At 38.5% G+C, this 22359-nt stretch overlaps 1 protein-coding gene across 1 annotated transcript; it reads left to right on the forward strand.

Annotated features, from left to right (window-relative positions):
• The first annotated feature begins 904 nt into the window (after positions 1-904).
• Positions 905-22337, forward strand: DEK (DEK proto-oncogene). Its single transcript, XM_075083936.1, has 11 exons — positions 905-1153; positions 3008-3154; positions 4894-4995; positions 5498-5607; positions 8270-8364; positions 11210-11330; positions 12508-12690; positions 15783-15915; positions 18203-18351; positions 19685-19753; positions 20687-22337. The coding sequence occupies exons 2-11, from the start codon at positions 3019-3021 to the stop codon at positions 20696-20698; spliced, it is 1110 nt and encodes a 369-aa protein (XP_074940037.1). The 5' UTR covers positions 905-1153; positions 3008-3018; the 3' UTR covers positions 20699-22337.
• Positions 22338-22359: the final 22 nt, after the last annotated feature.

The raw sequence follows: 22359 nt of genomic DNA on the forward strand, positions 1-22359 counted from the left end.
GTGGCTCTAAAAACTTTTTAAAAAAGAACCTGCATCGCTGTTGCCTAAATTGGGGGGTGATACATTCTCCAGACTTCCCTATGTACACAGTGTACAAACTGTAGTATTTCCCTAGTATTCTCCTATTCTGGATTCTATTATTTTTTGTTAATATTACATATATTTCCTAGTTTTATTACCAATTCTACATGACTATGCTTTACGCGCACCTGAGATTAACAATTCACTTTGGCGTGACATTTTTCTCATTTCCTCTCTCTTCTTACCTTTTTACCTGGTCTCTCCCAAATTGGGAGCCACCTACCTACAGCCACTCATGCTACCCAAAAAGCTGTAGTCAGTACAACACAGCTTCAAGATGGTCATTGGCACTGGCTAGTTCGGGCTACTTCCTTCTCCAACATCTCCTCCCAAGTATCAAGTGACAGAATGAGAGGAAATGGCCTCAAGCGGTGTCAGAGGCGGTTTAGATTGGATGTTAGGAAAAAAATTCTTTACTGAAAGAGTGGTCAAGCATTGGAACAGGCTGCCCAGGGCAGTGGTAGAGTCACCATCTCTGGAGGCGTTCAAAAAGTGTGTAGACGTGGCACTTCGGGACATGGTTTAGGAGGCATGGGGGTGTTGGTTTGATCGTTGCACTTGATGACCCTAAAGGTCTTTTCCAACCTTAACGACTCTGATTCTGATTCTATGATTCTATGACAGCTGAGCTGCGGTCCCTGTCTGGGGCGCTCACCGCCTCCCTACGGCCAGGCCTGACGTCATCGCCGACGGGCGGCACGTTACGCACACCCCGCCGCAACGGCCCGTCCGTGCGCGCGCAGCCTCCCCTCCCCTGCGGCCGCCTCCCCGCGCCGGCCGGGCCGCGGGCGCTGATTGGACGGCACCTTCCCGCTTCCTTCTCCCCGCCCGAGAACCCGCCATTTTGAAAACCTTGTTGATTCCGGGAGAGAGAGAGCGCCAGTGACCGACCGACCGACCGCGAGACGCGGAGCGGGCGTGTGTGTCCGTGTGTCGTGTCCGTGCCGTGTCTAGCTTGCTGCGCGCCGGGGTGACCGGCCCCGCCCCCTTCTCCGGTAACTGTCGCCTCCAGCTGCCGGTACTGCCGCAGCCGCGCCCGAGGAAGGAGCCAGAAGCCGGGGCTGGAGCTGAGGTGGGTCTTGCCGCCATGGCTGTGACGGCGCCCGAGAGTTCGGCGCTCCCGCCGGGCTGTCCCCGTGAGGGGGGTGACATGGGGAAATAAAGCGAGGCCGCAGGGGTCCTGCCCCGCCGGGGGGACGCCGTGTGCGGGGACCACTTGTCACCGGCCCTCGCAGGCCCCCGCGGGTTGGCGGGCTGAGGGGTGTTTTGCGCCCGTCGTGTTTCTTGGTCGCTCCGCCCTGCCCTGCGGCCGGGCGGCGGGAGCGGGGTGGAACTGCCCGGCTGCCTGCTGGCTCAGGGAGCGGGGTGGAGCCCGGCGCTGCCCCTGCCGCCCTTCTCCTTGGCCGCCGGCTCCTCCCGGCGCTGCCCATCGCCATCGCTTTCCCCGGCCTCCGGCTAGAAAGTCGGGAAGGGGACAGGTGGCGAGTCCTTGCCTGAAAAGTCCTGGACGAGGGTGGGAGGTGCCGTTGTGCACGAGAAGCCTTCCTGGGGCGGCTTGCGAGATACCTTCTGCCGGCCGAAAATATCCCCGGCTTAACTATTCCTAAAGGTGGATGTCCGTACCCTTTTCCTCTAAGCAAGTCGTCCTCATGGACCTGGTCGCTGGAAGTGTCTTTTTTTCCTGTTCCCCTTCTGCTCCCATTGAAAGGGGAAGGAAAGACAGCGTGTAGTACTTTGCTTGGCATTTCACTTGTGCGGACAAGTAAAATTCAGGGAGTAATGTCGTGAAAAAGTCGGATTATATTTCTGTGCCAAACGAAATGCTGGTGCTACTACCCTGAAAGAGATTTAAATTTTTTTCCCTAGTATTTTACCAAATAGTCTTTTATTCTCCTGATTATTGGTAATATAACTCATGTTTTCTGTCATTTGGAGTGCTGCTGTTCTATGGCACCTGTTAATATTGCCTATAAGCAGTTGACTTCGTTGTTTATTGAGTCTGACCGCTTCAGATATTACTGGCTTTAATATTGGAAAAAGAAAGTGGTTAATCATGAGGTTTCCTTCCTACCCCGCCCCCCTCCCCCCCCAAGGGCTTATACAACTGATGCTGTGTTTTGTTCCAGATCTGTAAACAGTGGAAGATTTCGAAAGCTAGAATTTTTCTAAAATGAACAGATAATGTTATCTTCCTTTGTTAGATAGACATTCTCTGTTGATAGGGAAATGGTACTCGCCAAAGTGAGATATTTTAATTTTGAAGTTACTGTTTAAGCCACTTCAAATGCTATGAAAAGACTCCTTTAAATATGCTAAGTACAAAGTATTTATTCTTTGTTGTAGATCCGCAGATTAAAAACAAAAAGCATTTTCAAGCCCTAAGATGTTGCAGCTATTTGAATTCTGAAAGCAGTATTAACTCTTTCTGAAATGCTCATAACTTTTATTTTTTTATATTTCTGTTCTCATATCCCACCTAAATATGTAGCTTGTTTAACTGATTGGGAAACTTGTATGCATAGTTAACTATGATCAGAAATAACTATTTGGTTTATAATATGGTGCGGTAAAGTTGTGGTATCTTAAAATGTTATAGTTCTTAATAGATAATGGCATCAGATGCTTTGAGTGGGTGTTTCCGAATGCTTCACAAATCAAGCTTGAAGACTTGTGTGTGGAAAGAATTGATAACCTTTTAAACTGTTCTTAACCAGGCTAGTTGCTGAATGGATGGCAACTCCTCCTGAAAAAATTTATGTATTGTGTGTATGCAGAATACTTTAGTGTCTTAAAGAATGTGAACAGTCACAATACAAGCACTATGACATTAATTCTACCATAGAAGACTTTTTTTAAAAAGGAAAATTCCTCTATTTTTCATCTGTAGTGCTATATTGAGGATGGTTTCCCTGATCGCTTTTTACAGAACCATACAGCATGTCTTCTGTTGCTTCATCAAAAGAAGATACAATGTCGTCTGAGAAAGCAGATGAGAAACAACCTGAAACTGAAAACAAAGCTGAGGAAAGTGATGAAGATGAAGAAGAGGAAGAAGAGGAGGAGGAAGAAAAGGGTATGTTTTTCCACTGAATGAGTTGTCCTTTAAAAAATGCCAGGCTTACTGAATGTAGTCTCCTGTGATCTACAATTATTGTTTAGGAGATTCCATGGTACATCTAATGGATCATAAATCGCTTCCCAGTGGACTATAACAAGCAATGCTAGAAACAGCGATACTGGTGTTCCTCAGGAAAGACTGAAGGAATTGCCAGCGTCCTGGATTCCTACGCCAGGGCTTTTCTGTTGTTGTATAAACTACTAGATGATTATAAGGGGTAGAGTCCTTTATCAAATTATTTGTATAAAAATGCATATCCAGAAAAGAATTGTTTTTTGCCAGTAACACTCTGAAGTGGTCCATGTTTTCAAAAGAGAGAAACTTGAAAACTCTGTGCAGTAGCTTTAGAAGCAGTGCAGATCTCTTTGCTTAACTGCTGTGAATGAATTTAGTGGGCACCTAAATTTAATTATATTGGAGGGGGGATATTCCATTTGACTACTTTTGCCAATAAAAATGATGGTGATATAGGATGAGCAAGCAAGGCACGTTTTGTGTTGTGGCATGTAATAAAGAGGGTAGTCAAGGAATACAAGATGTGATGAATGAACTGCTGTGCAAAAAATGTTAATTTCCATTGTGAAATCTGTAGGCACCTGTTTCACAAATGAACACATCTATGGGAATAGAGCTGCAATATGGCACAGTGAAAACCAAGTCTTGGGTGGTCTTGGATTCATAAAAGAGCTGAAGTTTGCCTTTAGGAAAGGTAGTAGAAAGAAAAGAACCTATGCTGTTTGGGAAACCAGAGTAACTGGAATTAGATTTTTTGAAACGGCCATTTCTTGTGTACATACAAGTATGTTTTGCTCTATTTTCATCAGATACATATCCAGTTTTGGTTATGTTTATACAGATTGTGAAGCTGCTTTCAGATGTTGAAGCCAGGATAGCCCATCTGTTTAGTGCTAAGGATAGTTTGATTTGAGGTCAAGTATTTTAGTATGAAATGTTTAGGTGAAGCTTGGGTTTTTGTCTTGACACAGTATCATTAAAGTAGTGATGTGCAATGTATATATAAAACAATCTAAATGTATTCATTACTAAGCAGTACCAGAATTACTGGGAATAGTATTCTTGTAGTGTTTGTGACACTTGGATTGTACCTTGCGGAGTGCTGCACTGTGTAGCCCTGTAAAGTTTTGTGCAGTGCCACTGTGCTTGTGGTTTTGGCTCTCCTACTGATATGTATGGGTCCTCCAGTCCAGTAGTGGGAAAAGAAAGTGTCTTCAGCCATGCTGGAATCTTCTTTTGTCCCTCTGGTGGTAGTACTCTCCCCAAGAGAGCCAAAGTGAAGCTGTGTGTGTAGGGGCTGGGGCATCCCAGAAGGAAACTGTGCAAACAATGTCACTTCTGTACCTCAGAAAGGCAGTAGAGGGAGAGACGGATGGGTTTCTGAAAATGCATAGTGCTGCAGCCTCAGTTGTGGGGTGGATTTTCCTTTAGGAAACAACCAGTCTTCAAGGTTAAGTTGGTTGCAGGATTGTGGTTAAGAACTAGAGACTCCAATAGACAGCTCTATAGAATGCCATTGGCCTGTTAATCAAAGGTTTGAAAGCAACATAGTACCTGGTTGTATCATTATCCGTTTTTGGTTTGCCATTTAAAAGATTCAGTGTTGCATCACCTGTCACTACAGTTGAATCTGCTCATGTAATGAAAGATACTGTGTTTAAGGAAGCTGCCTTTTGCAGAAAAGAGTCTCATTGTTGAAGGAAAAAGGGAGAAAAAGAAGGTAGACCGACTGACCATGCAAGTGTCCTCATTGCAAAAGGAACCTTTTACAATTACACCAGGTAAGCTTGTCCTCTCGCATAAGAATTGTGAGCGTTGGGAACCGTAACGAAACATCTTAAAAGATCAGGTTATTTGTTGTAAATGAGACCTACCTTAAGAGTCACGATCTATTTTAAAAATAGTAATGCTATTAAAATTCTATGAAACCCCTCTTATATTCTGTAGCATCAATTTAAACCTTAAAAGTTATATAACATTTAAACCTACCTGGAATAGGATCTTCAGTACCTAGCCACCACTAACAAAGGCAAGAATAGCTAGCATAAGAAGAAATGCCAAGTCCACATACCCTGGTCTAGGTAGTGTCAAGTGAACAGACTGTCAGAATGCCTAATTGATAGGAAAAGGCCTGCTTAATGTTTGACCTATTGTAATGTCTGATGCTATCCTGAAATAACTTCTTTGGTTTTGGGTTTTTTTTAAACAGTAGATATTTGAAGTTATAAACACATACTTAAATATGAATGTGATGATTTGCATAATTGATTTTAACTGTTTCAGGAAAAGGACAAAAACTCTGTGAAATTGAAAGGATACAATTCTTTCTGAGTAAAAAGAAGACAGATGAACTTAGGAACCTGCACAAACTCCTCTACAACAGGCCAGGCACTGTAAGAACTTAAAATCAGCCTTTTACATCTATTAGTTTTCAGGCATAGTGAAAGTGTTCGTAGTATAGGTTTTTTACATTTGCACATATGGGCACACTTCTTAAGTGTCGTTTATTACAGACTACTTAAAAAAATGAATATTGCAGGACCAGCTGAGCAAGCCCATAATTTTTCTAACTCCTGTAAACTACTCTCCCTGTAAGAATCCTATGGAAAGGTGTACTGAATTGTAAGTCCACTTGAATATACTTTTTTTTTAGTGGGGGAGGGGTGGTTTACTTTATGAGGATGAGTTGGAAATAATTTATGATTCACCTGCTAAATTCAGTGAAAATGCTCCATGTAGTTATTTTGTCCAGCTTAGCTTTTTTTTCTTAGTAGTTCTGTTACTTTTACATTTGAAACCTGTTAGTGGGTTTTTACACATCACTACTTACCTAGTCATTTTCTCCTTCAGTTTGCACTAAGTAGTAGAAAGTAAAACTACATTATATGTCAAATCTTAAGAGTGATTTTTGTCATATTTATCGAAGACAATTAAAATATTAGTTAAAAACTGATATGCTCACTTTTATATATAAGGATGAAACAAAATATAATAGCAAATCTTTCTTGGAGCCCTTTATGTATCAGTGATCATACTTCAAATTTCAGAGTAAATATGACCCATTTAACTTGCTAATAGAGATAAAACGGATTTAGAGGAAATTAAGGCACACAAAATTTTACTCTTTCAATGTTACAACGTTTATAGGAATTTGTTTTTAATCTCTTTGTATTTTGGGAACTTAACCAGTACAGAAACCAGGAACTGAATAGTACTGGTACAGATACATGCTAGCTGTAATACCTCAGATTACTGCTGCAAATGCAGTGCTTGTTCAAATAGCAAAGAAAACTGTTCCCTCAGGTATTTAGGAAAAAGAACAGTAGATATTCATTAAAACCCACTTATGTGAATTATGCGATTTATTCAGCGCGGCAATAAACCAAACTAGAGAATTTCTGACCTGGTGCTTACAGGGTTTTGCAAACTTTTGGATTGTCCTGAAGTAGAACTTAATTGTTGATAGGAAAGGTACAATGACAGAACCATGTAACTTTCTGATTTAACTGGCTGGAAGTCATGATGTGGAAGTCATCAAACTGCTTCCATTTACCCTTCATGAAACCAGTAACACTTTTCTGCTGTCTTTGAGTGGAGATACTGGGGTACCATTACCTCAGAGTCCATCTTTCCCACTTAGATTGCAGATCTGAGATGTAACTGATTTAAGAGACTGTATTGTTTATTGATTATGCAACACGCAACTAAGACACTACCAACTCAATTATACTGTTATTGTTAGATTATTGAATCAATTATTAATGAATAATCTGGTCAACTAATAGACACACAGCTATCTTCAGTTTCATAATTATGTGCAAATGATACAAATGTGAATTGTAATACTAATTAGAGACAACTGCTCTTGAAATACAGCTCTCACCCTTCCCTCCTGCACCACTTACTTGGTTGCAATTCTACCCCCCTTTTGCTCTGCACTCCAATGTTTAGTCTTTTGGACATAGACTTGTTGGAGAGTCCAGCTGGATTGCTGCAGAGTCCCAGTGGTTTGAGTCCAAGGATATGAGAATACATTTATTTGCTTCATAATACATTCAGTTTGGTAGTATGTCAGTATGGTTTCATCAAAATTATATTTAATCAGAATTGTTGGGAGCTCAGAATTCTGTTTAAGGAAGATCAGATGGTGTCTTGTATGCACGTTCTGTGTGTGCTTTGGATCATAATTAACGTTTTCTAGTAAAACATACCAACACTATCTGCAAATTTTCTTCAGGTACTGGACAAAGATAAGTACCTTTGGAAAAGGAGCTTAGCTTTGCTTAAAATTATAAACTAATGGAGAAACACCAGGAAAAAAAAATTGCAGAACTATTAAGAAAGTGAGTTCAAATTATTCTTGATAGTTTTATAAAGATCTCAGAAGAATAAAATATTTGGGGATGTTTTTTAACTTATTTTTTGGTAAAAGAGGGAGTGAAAACAAACACCTTAAATATATTGGGATCTTGACAGGAGGAGTTTTCCTGTTACAAGGGCTGTCGCAATGAAAGTTCATCCCTGTTCAGGCTGCGGGTGTAACAGTAGAAGTTGTAAGTTGGGTGGTATGTAAATGCAAAAATTGGTCATGCTAAAGAAAAGGTTCAAAAGTACAATCATAGTCCTATGTAAGACTTTAGAAAAGCAAATAAAGCAAATCTGCTTTAGCAGACTATATAGTAATAATGAAATGCACTATTCTATAGCAAATTACATGGTACAAAGGATACAACAGGCTTCATATGAACGTAGCTGTGCAAACCTGTAAATAACCATATGGTACGTTCTAAACAACCCTGAAATAGCAGGTGATTTTACCTGCTAAGTTATTAAAAAGAATTAAAAGTAGCAATATCACAAGAACTTAATTGTTGTAGCTTGGCTGTCACAAGATAAATAAAGGCATAATCCATGTAGGTCATAATTTAAAAGGTATAACTTTGTCAACAGAAAGCTAACTGCTAGAATAGATTCTTGTATGAGAAGTTAACAAACATAATTGGATGAAATCGTTCAAACTACTTGCATAGTAGTAATCTGTGTGTTCTGTTCTAGGTTGCTTCCCTAAAGAAGAATGTGGGTCAGTTCAGTGGGTTCCCATTTGAAAAAGGAAGTGACCAATACAAGAAGAAGGAAGAAATGTTAAAAAAGTAATGATCTCTATTGCTACTTTACATAGCTTGGCTCATGCTATACACTCCTTTTTATTTTCAAGATTTTACTTCATATTAAATTTAAACTTTAAGGTGACTGGCTGTTTCCTAGAGCTCTGTGATCTGTTTCTGAGCTCATTTTGATCACACCAACTGATCTCTTAAGACAACTCAAAATGTGTTAAAAAGATTTAAATTGTGAATGTTCTATTCACAATTCCTACAGTCCTGGCTTTAACTATTGCATGCTAGCTAGCATATTCTTCTGCCAAGTGAGAGGAAAACTTTCTTTCTCCAGGGCAAGTGTGGTGTTGTGAATATTGTGCTCTATTCATGGGGCAAACTTGCATCCTTCTATGCCTCAAAACCTTCCTCTTTCAGAATCAAAGCCATTTCTGCTTATTGTATAGTAAACATACATTTGTTAATTGCTGTAGCAACTATCTAACAAATCTTTTTTTTTCTTTCTTACTTCCAGTTTTGTTCTTTTTTACTGTTTCCACACATAAGTTGCTTCTCTATTAACAGGAGAAGCTGCTGCAGCTTGGTTTTGACTGGACTGAAAGGGTTTAAAGATGCCCTTGCATATTTGTGCAGCTAGTTGTAACAAATGAAAGATTAGGAACTTCTACACAACTGATTCTAAGTTGGGTTTTCTGTGTCAGTTTGTTGCTAGTGGAAAGGCTTCCAGAATTTTGGAATTTGCAAATCTTCCTTCCTCAGATACGCATTTTTCTGGGAATGGAGTTTGTCACACACATGTGAATCTACAAGACAAACTCTGCCTCAGGATGGGAGTTTTGACATTTCCCACAAGTTTAATTGGATAGTTCTTCCCCTTATCTGCAGAAGGTCATAAAATAAAGTAATTTTGTACATTTTTTCATATTTTTCCATGTGAAGGAACTACTAGCTAAGTTCTATTACTCTTCAGTCTTCAGCAAATATTCTGAAAACTGGTTGTGTTGTCACTCTAATAGCAAGGTACTGAGCCCTGCGTGCTTGTGTTACTGTGGTAAGTTCTGCCGTTTTTAGTGATGTAGGAAACTTGATGATTAGATTATTGACTTATTCTGACTATGTGGTTGATTTCTGCCCATGCTGTACACTTGCATGTCATCATGTTTTAACAGCATCAGACAAGATGAAGAAAAGACAATTTGTTTTGCAGAATCCTAATGTTCAGGTTATAAGCTAAAAAAATGAGGGTTGAGGTTGGTGTCTGGATTAGTTTTGCTTACAAAACCCAAGAACTACTTGCTGTGGAAGTTACTCAAAACTTGTATGCACTTGTTTATTCCACACTTGAACTGCATTTTAATACTTAGTAATTATGTTTGCTGTTACCTGTAGATGTATCTTTAAAGCATTAAAAATATGAAATTATTTAGGAGGCTATATTTATTCTAAATAATAACTAGATCTATACTACACTATAATATATATCTAACATATTAGAAATATATTCTTTCTAATCTAAGTTAAAATACAAGGACAAATGCCATGTGTAACACAAGTCATAAGGCATTTTAGTTAAAGCAGCAATAGAACCGTAAAATCCTAAACTTGGTATACAAGGCCTTGAAAATTTGTTTCAAACTTTGGTGCTATGCAGTTTTTTAAATCTGTTAATGAATTAAATGATTTTTAACTCTACAGTACTACGGTCTTTTAAAATGTAAAAGATCAACTTTTGATTCTGCAGGAATACTTCACAAGTATTCAGTGTATCCCCAAAAGCTAAACAGGAAGGCTCGCTGCATGTTAAGATTGCACAAATTTTTGTATAACCTTGTCTAGAAAAATGATTGAAAGATTTGGATTCATTGTTGGAAGGATGGTGGAGTAACTACACTTTAAGGCAGGGAGATGCACCAAACCAGTTAAGATTTCCTGTTCTCCCACGACCTAAAACATGGGAGAACGAAATTGCTCTGCCCCCTAAAAAGTCCGAACGTTTAAAGGGACAGTCTGAAAGTAAATGCTACTTTAGAGAAGTTGCAGGCCACCATTAAATAGTTGCACTGACTTTTAAAATGAAAAATGAAAAATAAGTTTCCTTTGCCTTTGATTACCAGAAATAGCTATTAAACTTGTAAAAAATGGTCCGACAATGAGATCCATTTTTCAGGCAGCGTTATACAAAATGAGTGAAGAGGAAAGCATAGGCATTTGAAGGGAGGTAGCAGGTAGAATAAGTAGGGGATGGTTTTTGTTTGTTTGTGGTGGGGTTTTGGGGGTGCTGTGCATTGTGTTTTTTGTTTTGGTGGTTTTGTTTTTGTTTTGTTTTGTTTTGTTTTTTTTAAATCTCACTAAGCTTGCATCCTGAAATCATACCCTCAGAGGATTTGACTCTTTCTTCCTACTTTTTTCAATACCGGTGGGACAGTTGGTTCAAGATCCTGTTGGAGTAAAGGGGGCGGATGTCAGTCTCTTAAACTTTTGTCTTGATTAGAGGTACTTCTGTAAAGGGGTAAGGAACCAGAGAAAACAAAGGGAGACCCACTGCCCCTTAAGAGTTCACATCTTTTCCCACTGGATTTATTGTCCAAGATTGATTCTTTCTAATGTGGTAGATTAGGAAGATTCTGGGGAAGATTTTTTAAAACTTTTTATATATCCTACTTTAGACACATGCGGATGGAATTTTGTTTGCTTTGTGTAATATGGTGGTGGTTCCTTGCTTAACTATAGATAAGACTGGAAACATAGTTAAGTGTATATATTCATGTCTATTGTCAGGTTGCAGACACAAACCAGAGAGCACCTTCTAGCAGTCAAATGTTGACCAATTGTTTAGGATGTGATACTGAATTTTTTTTCTTTTTTTCTCTCTCTCCAGATTTAGAAATGCAATGTTGAAAAGTATCTGTGAAGTTCTTGACTTGGAAAGATCAGGAGTTAACAGTGAGCTGGTAACCAGAATCCTAAACTTCTTAATGCACCCAAAATCTTCAGGCAAGGTGAGATGCAGGTTGTTACGCTTGCTTTTATTGCTCTGCTCTGATGAAAAAATGCAGCTCTTTTCCTTATTATTTGCTTGTTACCAGAGGTGATACAGTTACTGTTCTAACTTCCTGAAGTAGCAATGGCTTCGTGAAACAGAGTAGCTCTACTTCTACGAGCATCCATAATGGGGTGAGGACTTGGATAGAAACTGTATGCTTACATGTTAAGTTGCACCCATTAATACACTGTTAGTGCACAAAAGTATATGTTGTCAGCACATGAAGCTAATTAGAGATAGCCGTACCTAAATACCATAAATAGCTTCTGCTTTGTGGGTGAATGGAGGGGAATAGACATAATACGTGAGCAGGAAACAAAAAGAAAAAAAAGTGTCAGAGCAAGAAATGAAACATGGAAGGACAGGAAAATATGCTGTCAGATGTTACCTGGGTATGCTGCAAGTTGACGAGTGTATGTGATCACACTTGGCCATCACAAAATGGAATTTGTTGCAAGGCTGGGAAAACTTGCTTTAGCTAATATATGCTAGTGCACTAGATTCAGCTGCCAAGACTACTAAACTCTATTATTAATCCTCTTGAACTTCCAGGTTTTAATCTAAAAGCAGTACTTAAATACTTAGACTGTTGCTCAGAAAATAAATTTATTCCCAGGAAACACTGGTAAATGATGTGAAAAAGAAGTCTGCATGCTGTGTTAGGGACACTGGTACTGAGTGTCAAGAAAATGCGCTTCTGCATAAGACGTGACAGAGTTCCTGCCTTTTAAGTCTTCTGAGGAGTCGTCAGCTAATTTTTTACCAGAAGAAAAAAACTTGCTTTTATGGGTTGGCAGGGTGTAGGTAGATAAAAGACGCCTTCTAGATTGTTCTTTCTTCTTTTCCCTTCCCTAACCCCAACCTTTGAAGATTTGTTGGGTTAGGGGAGCGGAAGGGGTGCTTAGCTTAGAACTGAAATTTCATCTTACTCAGCTCCATCTCTGTAATGAATTTCTGCTTACTGCAAAATGTTATGGCTTAAATGTAGTACGTAAAACAGTCCTGACTTTTGTTATTAAGACTTGGAGACCTGTATATTTGTTTACTGTTCTTTCATGGGATTTGAAGGAGTTCATATTTTAAAAACTCACTTTTGTATTCCTACTTGGATAACATGCATCCCGGTCTCTCAGCCGTTGCCAAAGTCCAAAAAAACACCAAGCAAAGGTGGCAAAAAAGAACGCAGTAGCACTGGAACAACAAGGAAAGCAAAACGCACCAAGTGCCCAGAGATTTTGTCAGATGAATCCAGTAGTGAAGAAGATGAAAAGAAGGAAAAGGACGACTCTTCAGAAGAAAAAGAAAGTGAAGATGAGGTAATGAAGTTTTTTGCTTGTTTTTCAACATAGGGCTAGAAAGATCTGTCATTATGTGGTTGTTATCGATTGGTAATTCTTAGAACGTGCAGAGCTGGGGGCTAAGTGATGTTTAACTGAATGAATGGTTTGAAAGAAAAGGGAGCACATCTGCAATTTATAACAGATTTTTGTAATTTCTTAGTACATTAAATTTAGAGAATAATAAGGTAAGAGGCAAAGGTTCTAATTCTTGGATGTATATATGCACCTTAAAACCATTTTCTATATGTCATTTGGGGGCATCCAGGATTTCAGACATAATTGATTGCATTTCTTGTATCATCTTGTGATGACTTGATTAATGTAATTTCATAAAAATTCCCAATATCTATCTATCTTTTTTTTCTGTGTAGGGTTTGATTGGATACCTAGGACTCAACTTTGAAATCAGTAGAGGTCCCTGACCTACCTGGCTGCATTGTTTTTGGATCTTGGTTCCATATTTCTCCTGGATTTTATGTCCTAATCTCTCTTTTAGGGTTCTGTGTCTTGGATCGCAAAGATAAAGTGAGCAACATAGTAAGCAGCCTTACAAAGATCCCTGCAATCTCCAAAGTGTTCTCATCTCACTGTATTTTCTGTTTTTTCTGTTTTCTTTGAAACTTCTTTTAGCCTTGCCTAGTAAGAGAGAAATGAGATGAACTTTGTATTTAAATGCAAAATACCTTTCCCAGTGCATTCCCTTTCAGTCCTGTATTCAGTCACAGAACAGACAAAAAACATGGAAGGCCAGTGCAAATGTAAAGCTGACTTGTGTACAAAGTGTACGCTGATTTGTCTGTATGCCTGAAGCCTGGAAAAAAAGAAATGAAAAGGAGCTACAAGCTCCATTTTATCCTATATTTTCATTTAGATGGGACTGCCTTTTTAGCCTTAATCAGAGCCCTGCAACAAACAGCAATCAGTCAACTAAGTGTTGGTGTCCAAGGAAATTCTTTATGTAAGCTATGGAACCTTTGGCTGTAACGTAAGACCATTATTTACTTGGGTTACGTTGTCTATTGCAGTGAAGTGTGACATGCTGTTACTATTTTCTGCAGCTCAAACTAGTTAACAAAAATCTTTTATTGAGAGGCCAGTTTCTGTAACTTTAACAGTTTATTCTGTCACTGTTATTTTGATAGGTGTTAGTTTTAATTTAAAAAGATAGTTCAAGGAAATTCCCCATGCCACTGTGAAACAAACTTAATATTTAGTTTTCCTTTTTCTTTCCCCACAAATTGCAAATTGAAAGAGGGCTGAAATACTAAAAGTTAATTTTATATTCATCTCTTCAGCCATATAGTCTTCCTACTGTGAGGAGAGGAATATCGCTTTCAGAGGCAGGGCTTGTCTTTTGGAAAATGTTTCAAGAGCTCAAGTTATTTAAAAACCAACCAACCAAAAAACCAAAACAAATTAAAAACCCCACAAAACCAAAACACCCTCCCCCACTCAAACAAACAAAAACCAACAAACAAAAAACCTTACAGTAAACCCCTTTGATCTAACTGGGTCTTCTTTGCCTTCTGTCAGAAGGTAGGAGTTAGATATGTCTGCCAGGCAATAGCTGAGTAGACTGAAGTCTTTGGAAACTGAAGTTGAGTTGTGTGGAGTAAAAGCTTACTACAAAAATATTGGTATGTGAGATCACATTGAATATAGGAAATGGTGAAATGGAAAATATCTGCATTTGTAGAGCTTTAAGATTGCAGCAATTTTTTAAAAAAATTAAGTTTATGACACCCTTTAACATACTGCAGGTGGAGGGATGTAGGTAGCACATGAGCTTTGCTGCCCCAGCTCTGTTGGAATCTTAGGCATGGAGTGGCTGGAATAGATTGTCCTCAGAGTTGTGTCTCTCTTGATAGCAACTATTTCTTTAAACAATACAAACAAACAGACATCTTACAGTTACCTGGAAGCAAAAAATATCTGAAATGTTTGTGTGGGGAGCGTAATTTTTTAAAAAAACTGAAATTTGAGTTCCGGGTTTAACTTCTGACTTATAGCTGGTGATGGAGCTTTAGCAGAAAATCAGAAGCTGAAAAGTTAGAAACTACAAGCATTTATTTAGAAATGGGGCAATCCTTGAATGTATTTTCTGAATTTCAACAGCAAAAGTCTTTATCCTTTATTTAACACTGCAGAGTGACTGCAGTGATAACTGAGCATGCCAATATAAATAAATATAATCTGGTTTATTAAATACTAGTTTCCTGAGTTGCACCAGGTACTAATGGGAAAAGCAGTTAAAAGTTATATGAACTAATATTAATTGTTTAGATGTGATAGTTTGCTCAGTTGACTACACTGCCATTTTAAAAATAAATTAGAATTACGAGTTTAGTAACTACTGCTAGTTAATTTGTTTTGTTTCATGACGTACTTTTCTCTGAAGTATGGTTTATTCCTGGTCAATGTTCCATGTTTGTTTCTGTGAGGAAAGTTTTCAGCCTTGTCAGAAGTACTATCTAAAGATTTTGAGTTAAGCACACATTTAATTTGTGCCAAAAATGCAGTGCACTGATATGTGTATACCATATGTATCCGTTCTCAGTTTCTTCTGTTGCTGTTAACGCAATGATTTTTGGGGTTAACTGGTCACAATAATTGGGCAAATTATTAGCGAATGTAGTTCTCCTCAGCTAGTGCAAAAAGAATTAGCTGTGTGTAGTCTGAGAGAGCTATAGCATGTAGAAGTAATAAAATACAACATAGTGTCCTTTCTTAAAGGAACATCTTAAAAGTGTTTTTTTAAGCTAATTATAAGTAATTATGAATGGAAGGCTGTATCTCAACCAAACTACTAGTATAATGAAGAAGTTCTAACTGTTTGAGCTTCAGACCCCACGTAGAAGGACAATGTGAAACTTAAAAGAATGTAGGAATACTCTTTGTGAACATATTCCCCCTATCGTACAGGGGTAGAAATTGCTGGTAAAATACTGTAATTAAATTTGCTGATTTAGCTTATATTGACAGAAAGGATAATTGCCATTGTGGAAAAGGGGTATGGATTTTTTTGGGTAGAAACCCTAATTTTAATTTTCTGTTTTTCTTCTTTATAGCCCCCTAGAAAAGCATCTAAAAGAGAAAAATCTAAAAAGATTACTTCCAAAACCAAGAAAGCTATGAAGGGTGCAAATGTCAAGAAGGCAGACAGCAGCACTACTAAAAAAAATCAGAACAGTTCTAGAAAAGGTAAGTGTTTAAATTTTTCATCAGACTTTGTCTTGTAGCTGAACTGGGATGCTTATTAGAAAGCAAGCTTTTGTACCTAACTGTGAAAAAACAGAAATTTGGTGAATTGCTGGTTTGCTACTTGATGTATCTTTTCTTGCAACTGTAATTTTTTAAAAAAAGTTCTTTGTCTGGCAATACTTTACGTGATTTCTGTTGTTTACATATGTATACTATTTATCTGCACGTAAATGGAAAGTATCAGCCTGGTTCTCCCTTCTGCTGGAAGAATGTTAGCAAAATTCTGTTGGTGCCTCTATAGTGGCTTCATGTGAATCTTATACAATTGGATCAATTACATGTAAGGTATATGTGATTTTTTTTTTTGTTAACATGGATATAGGTTCTGCATGTGTCCTGTTCTTGGTTTTCTCATATCTGACAATATGCTTAAAAGGTATAAGTACATTGAGTTCCCTCATACCTGTGTAAAGATTGCAGCAGTGCGGGTGGGGGGAGCGGTTTCTTCCTAAGCAGCTTTGCAGAAAAGGACCTGGGCAGGGGCGGGTGGTTCTTGCAGACAATGGGTTGAAGCCAATTCAGCAGCGTGCCCTTGTAATAAGGAGCACTGACAGCACGCTGGGCTGTCTCAGCCAGTGCGTAGCCAGCAGGCCGAGGGAAGCGGCTATTGCCCGCATTCAGCGCTTGTGAGCCTGCCTCGGGAGTGCTGTGCCCAGCTTTGGGCTCCCTGTTGCGAGACAGGCACGGACATACTGGAGCGAGTCCAGCAGAGGGTCAGCGAGATGGCCAGGGGTCTGGAGCAGACAAAGTGGGGGGGGAGAGGGGAGGCAGAGAAAGCTGGGCTTGTGCAGCTTTAAGGAGAGGCAGCTAAAGGGGGCTCATACTGCAGTCTGCAGCTACCAAATGGGAGAGAGTGGGGAAGGCAGGGCCAGGCTCCGCTTTGAGGCGTGCACAGTGAGAGGCCGGGAGGCAGCAGGCACAAGCTGCCACCAGGGGAACTGCAGTTATGTGTTAGGGAAGAGAAGCTTTGCCATGAGGGGGGTGGAGACAGAGAAACGGGGCCTGGAGCAGTTGTGAAGTCCTGGTTGTTGGAGACATACAGAATTCAACCTGGCAGGGCCCTGAGCAGCCAGCTCCATGTTGGCCCTGTTCTGAGTAGGAGCTTAAACCAGATGATCTCCAGAGGTCCTTTCCCACCTTAAATTCTCTGGCATTCTGTGAGATAACTCTGTGTCTCTGTCACAATTGTAGTATGAATTACTAATGCAGCGTGTATCTATACTGCAAACATACTTCATTTAATGCCAGCATTGGCTTATGTTTGCTCTAGCACAGGTACCAGTTCAGATTAATTACCCTGATTGTCAGCGTATTAAGAAAAGGTATAATTAACTTCTTAGGCACAGAATTATGCTAAACTTCTTTCGTAGCCTTATTTCTCAGCAGAGTAAACTGGCCTGTGCTGAACTCCCATGTATTTTCAGATTGGCTGCTGGCAGTACTAATGTGGCTGACTCTGTGTGAGTGTATCCGTTATTTTGTCATCAACATATATAAATGTATATGTTAAATGTTATATGTGTGTTTTGCATATGTTATATTCATAATTTCTTCTTTACTCCTACTGCATTTCTGTTTTCAGTGTATGTTCGCAGTACAAAAATCAAAACGTTCAGTAGGTTTTTCCATAAACTCATTATCTAGATTGTTTGGCATCTGCTCTGAATTTTGCCTTGTTGGCAGTAGAGGAACTGAGTGGATGTTGGACTCATTCGGTCTAATTTCTTTGCTGCTGGAAAAGATTGTAGGAGTGTCTTGTGCCTCTTCATTTACAATTCTCTGCATTTGTTGTCATGGTGTTTCTGACACCACATTCAGTAATACAGCACTGGAAAATTACAAGATCCTAGTGCGCAGCACTGCTGGGGAAAAGAATCAAACTCCTTTTTAAAGCAAATCAGTACTTTTTTCGGGCCATAATATCTCAGTTTAGAATTGCTCTAATAAAACTTTTTTTACTTTGATAGATTGTTTAATCTGTCCCATACTTTCTAGAGTACATATTGATTTGTAAACTGATAGTTCATCAACAATGATGCAGATTCATAAATGTAGTACTGATAGCATCAGCTTTGTTTTTAAATGGATGATCTGGCAAGATGTCTATTTTAAGGGAGAACATCTGTATTAGATGTTTGGAGAAGGTTCTGAGGGCTTCTGTTTTGGAGGAAGAAAGCAGATGGACAGAAAATCTTTTATTACAATTCAAATTCTTCTTCCTGTTTAGAAAGTGAGTCTGAGGATAGTTCAGATGATGAACCTTTAATTAAAAAGCTGAAGAAACCACCCACAGATGAAGAACTTAAGGAAACTGTCAAGAACTTGTTGGCCAATGCAAACTTGGAGGAGGTCACAATGAAACAAATTTGCAAGGAGGTAAGCAAATATTATTTTGCAATCTCTTTTTAGGTAGTGGGTTGTCTGTGAACTAACTTTTGTCATTGTTTCAGAAATGGAGGCTTGCACTCTGCACAATGGTTCAGAAATGAAGTAGTTTTGCATTGATTTATTTACTTGCCAACAGCTATAACAAGGAGAGCTTTAATCTTAAGATACACAACACTGATACCCAACATTAGAAGGGAAGTCTCCAAAGAAAAATTAGCTATATGGAAAGCAGCAGTTTTACCTGGAAAACAATTGCCATGTATTAAAGTGAAAATATTTGAAATGTTGAAACAGTGCAGCAGCTTGCTGCTGTTAAAAGGGGAGGGCTGTGTCCTGCTCTCTGTACGTTTCTCCTGCTCCCCTTGATCTCATTCTTAGTATGTTCTCTTTGAGTCCATTCTACTCTCATGTGTCAGCAAAATATGAATAGTTCTCAGCTGAGTTAGTGAGTTTAATCAGTTCAACAAGGAATCCATTAAGTGTCAGGACAGGGCCAGGAAGGGGCCACGTGGCCGGAAAAGGGAAGGTTGGGGAAAAGTGACTAAAATACAGACAGTAGTGGTGCCTTGGTATCTTTTACAGTCAGTTAACTCGTGTGTGTTTTCCTAGTACTTCCAAGATGTTGTCCTGAGAAAAATAAATCAGAAGCTATTTTTATGAGAAAACTCTGTGTTTATATTCTGTACAAACTTTTTCTCATGTTCATAGTCATTCTAGAAAAGTCTGAAATTTTATATCTGAAACAAAATATTCTGCATTGGTTGCCAGTTTTGGCATCTGGGTTTTCTTTGGTTCTCTCCCACCCAGTTAACCAAAGAGTAGTTGTAGAATAGCACTCAAATGTGTTGACTCTTCTGTTAGTCACTTGAAAGGATCATGGTTTTACTTATTACCAAAAAATAAATAAGCCTTGGGATTTGATATTTTTTTCAGCTTCCTACACTAATGCAGGGGTATCTGACTACGTAGAGAGCGTGTAGAACAAAGATTGGAGAATTCTTATTTGTCTGACATGGCAAGCTAGGTGTTCCAATTTGTTGATGTGAAAAATTTATAATACTAGTTTAGTGAGTGAGGAAACACAAAAAATTACATGTATTTAAATATTCATGTTGTCAAGATAAGGACACAAAAATAAGCTTGTCAATTTCCTTGATTAACAGAGGGTGTTTTGGCAGTTTTAATACTAAAGTACAACACCAATTTTTGCCCTGATCTCATTTAAGGTCCTTCTACTCATGCAATACATTGCATGAAAGTAATTTGAGATTTGTTTTGTTTGGAGGTTTTTTACACTTTTTTCTTTTTTTATTTTTTTTAGGTCTACGAAAACTATCCTAGTTATGATTTATCTGACAGGAAAGACTTCATTAAAAAAACAGTCAAAGAGGTAAAGACTTTATCATTTAGAAAACACTCTGTGTTTTTTTTTTCTCTCTTCAGCCTATTAGAAAGTGGCGTGGCATCCTGTTCAACTAGTTTTAATAGCCTGTGTAGTATTGAAATTTAGTGCTCTGATAAAGCTGAACCCTGGCTCCGATATTTTCTTTTCTTTTGTATCCCTCTTTAAAAAGTAACTGCTTCAGACTCTCTTTTCTTAGCATGCCACTACTACTCTTATGAATTTCTTTGGTAAGCAGAACTAAAATTAAAGCTATTAAAATTTTTTATGACTTTTACTCTCTGAAAACTATGCATTTGCTTTAAATTACAGCCTTGGCTGCAAAGTGCACTATAATTCATACACTGACCACATATATTTGTAGGTAACAGTGCATGAGGTTGTATAGGCTCTGCAGACCTGCAAGCTCTGGCAATGGGAGATGGCAAAAGAGCATCAAGATAGGTAGTTTTTCTCTGTATGTGCTCCTGGTAGCACAGTTACAATGTTGCCTTTTAGTTTGCTGCACTGAGGATTAGGCCTGATGTAATGTATTCATGACAAAGGATTTATTGTCTAGTCTGTGGTTGGTAATTTGTAAGAAAATTTTCAAGTTCAATTACTTTTGTTTGCCCCAAAACTAAAAATGGAACTAGAGAAGTGAGGTTCACTTAGTGGAGTTAATGAAGTAACTTTTCTCTTGTGGCTTCATTTGCAGATATTGATACGTGACTATCTAGAAACAGTTATGTCTATGTGCTGTGCATACATGTGGCACTATCAGCAAACGCATATGCGAGCAATTTGCCTGCTGTAGGGATGTTCTTGGTTTTTTGTGATAGCAAAAGTAGAGTGTATTTTCTTGATAATGTGATGCAAAAGGAGGGGCTGTATGTAATTGGATTGAGAGAAAGGAGAAAACTAATACACTTCTCATTTCAGTTGATTTCATGATGTGATTTGACTGTGGGAAATGAAGATTCCTGGTTTTATGTTCCCATGGATTTGAAGATCTGATAGGCACCAGCAAAAGGAATGTGTCTTACCCTTGTGGTATTTAGTCAGAGCTGATTCTGCTGATTTAATGTTACGAGTGTTGATGTAAATTGCTTTGTGTATCTTTTTTTTTTTTTAAACAAAACTGCATCTGATGCAGTTTTTAGTTGAACATGCTTAAGTTTTGTGCATGGCAATAAATGTTCCCCTTTTTATAGTTTTGTAAATTTTGAATTGCTTTGTATAACTAGATTGATTAGAACAATCGTAGCTTTTTAGTGTGGATTACTAGCTTGCAGGAGATCTTAAAATTAAAAAAGATGAAAGCTGCTTATCTGCACATATACATGCAGAGACTGGAATATTGCAGTATTGGTTATAAAGATATTTTGAATACATATCCATTCTGAAAATAGCAAGAGTTAGTCACATATTAATGTCTTTTATATTCTAATGCATTCTACAGATGCAGAATTATTCTAAATATCAATTACTGTCTTGCATGTGTAGGCACTGAGAACTGTCAAAGCATGGTAACTAATTGGCATATAGATGTTATTTTTGTACTTCTAAAAGGCTTTCTGTTGTGTATATAAAGTTATTTCAGATTTCTTTTGTGCAAATCAGTTTTTAAAATCTTGTCTTAGGATTTATGACATGAAATGTCAGTGTTCAGCAGTGAGGCTGCGATGAAAAGTGGTATGCATAAGTTTCGTGAAACTACAAACAATTTGATGTTTTATGATGTTTGTCCCATCTTACCTTGTACAGAAACTAAACTGTAGTTTTATACTTAAGCTTTTCAGCATTTAACTTTGTAAAAAAGACTACAGATACATTTGGTTCAATGGCTTAACATAGTAAATAAAATCCCTCCAAAGGCTATAGGAAAATTTCTAAAGTCCACTTTGCAAAATATCTTTTAGTGTCTTGACTTGATGGCCTAGCGTCTCAGAAGTGGGTATCCCAGACATACAGCTGGGAGGCTTGATAGCTTTGGAAGCCCACAGTGGGGCTTCCGCATCAGGCAGTGCTGATGTGCGTGGTTAAGCTCTCTTCTGTATGGGAAAGCTCTTCTGAACCTGGGCCTTGGTGCCTCAACATGGACAATGGTACTTTTAAGCCTGAGTCTTGAACTCTGGCCTACAGCTTTTTGGATCAAAGTGAACTCCTAGCATAAATTTTTGTTGTGTAGGTTTCTGTTCTCTATACGCCTCGTTGCTAATACGGGAAGTCCTTACACTTAAAATCATGAAACTAGTAGTTGCCAAAGTGTGGGCTGCTGTTAACGCCATGAGCACGGAATCACTCTGACTGTAGTATTGCTGGAAGACAAAGCATATTTTTTTGAATTTTATTATTGTACAGTTGAGAAATAAGGGTTCATAAATGATCTAGATTCTGAAAATGTTCAGCCAGTTAGACTATTAGTCTTCACACACTTCTTGAATTTTTGCGTGTAATCCTTTATAATAAGGCTGAATGTAATGGGGGTTTTTTGTATTCAATAAATGTCTTTCACAAAAATGTAAATCAATTTTGATGATCTAACATTTGCTTAAATGTATAGTAAAAAAAAAAATCTATACAGAAACAAGGTTGTTGTCTTTGTCTCATCT

The sequence above is a fragment of the Phalacrocorax aristotelis genome, chromosome 2 (assembly GCF_949628215.1).
Source record: "Phalacrocorax aristotelis chromosome 2, bGulAri2.1, whole genome shotgun sequence".
In the NCBI taxonomy this organism is placed as follows: domain Eukaryota; kingdom Metazoa; phylum Chordata; class Aves; order Suliformes; family Phalacrocoracidae; genus Phalacrocorax; species Phalacrocorax aristotelis.

Coding starts and splice junctions, on each gene's coding strand:
- DEK (XM_075083936.1), top strand. CDS start 3,019: ATGTCTTCTGTTGCTTCATCAAAAGAAGATACAATGTCGTCTGAGAAA. Junction 12,691..15,782: donor AAAAAGAAAGTGAAGATGAG/GTAATGAAGTTT, acceptor TCTTCTTTATAG/CCCCCTAGAAAAGCATCTAA. Junction 18,352..19,684: donor TGAAACAAATTTGCAAGGAG/GTAAGCAAATAT, acceptor TATTTTTTTTAG/GTCTACGAAAACTATCCTAG.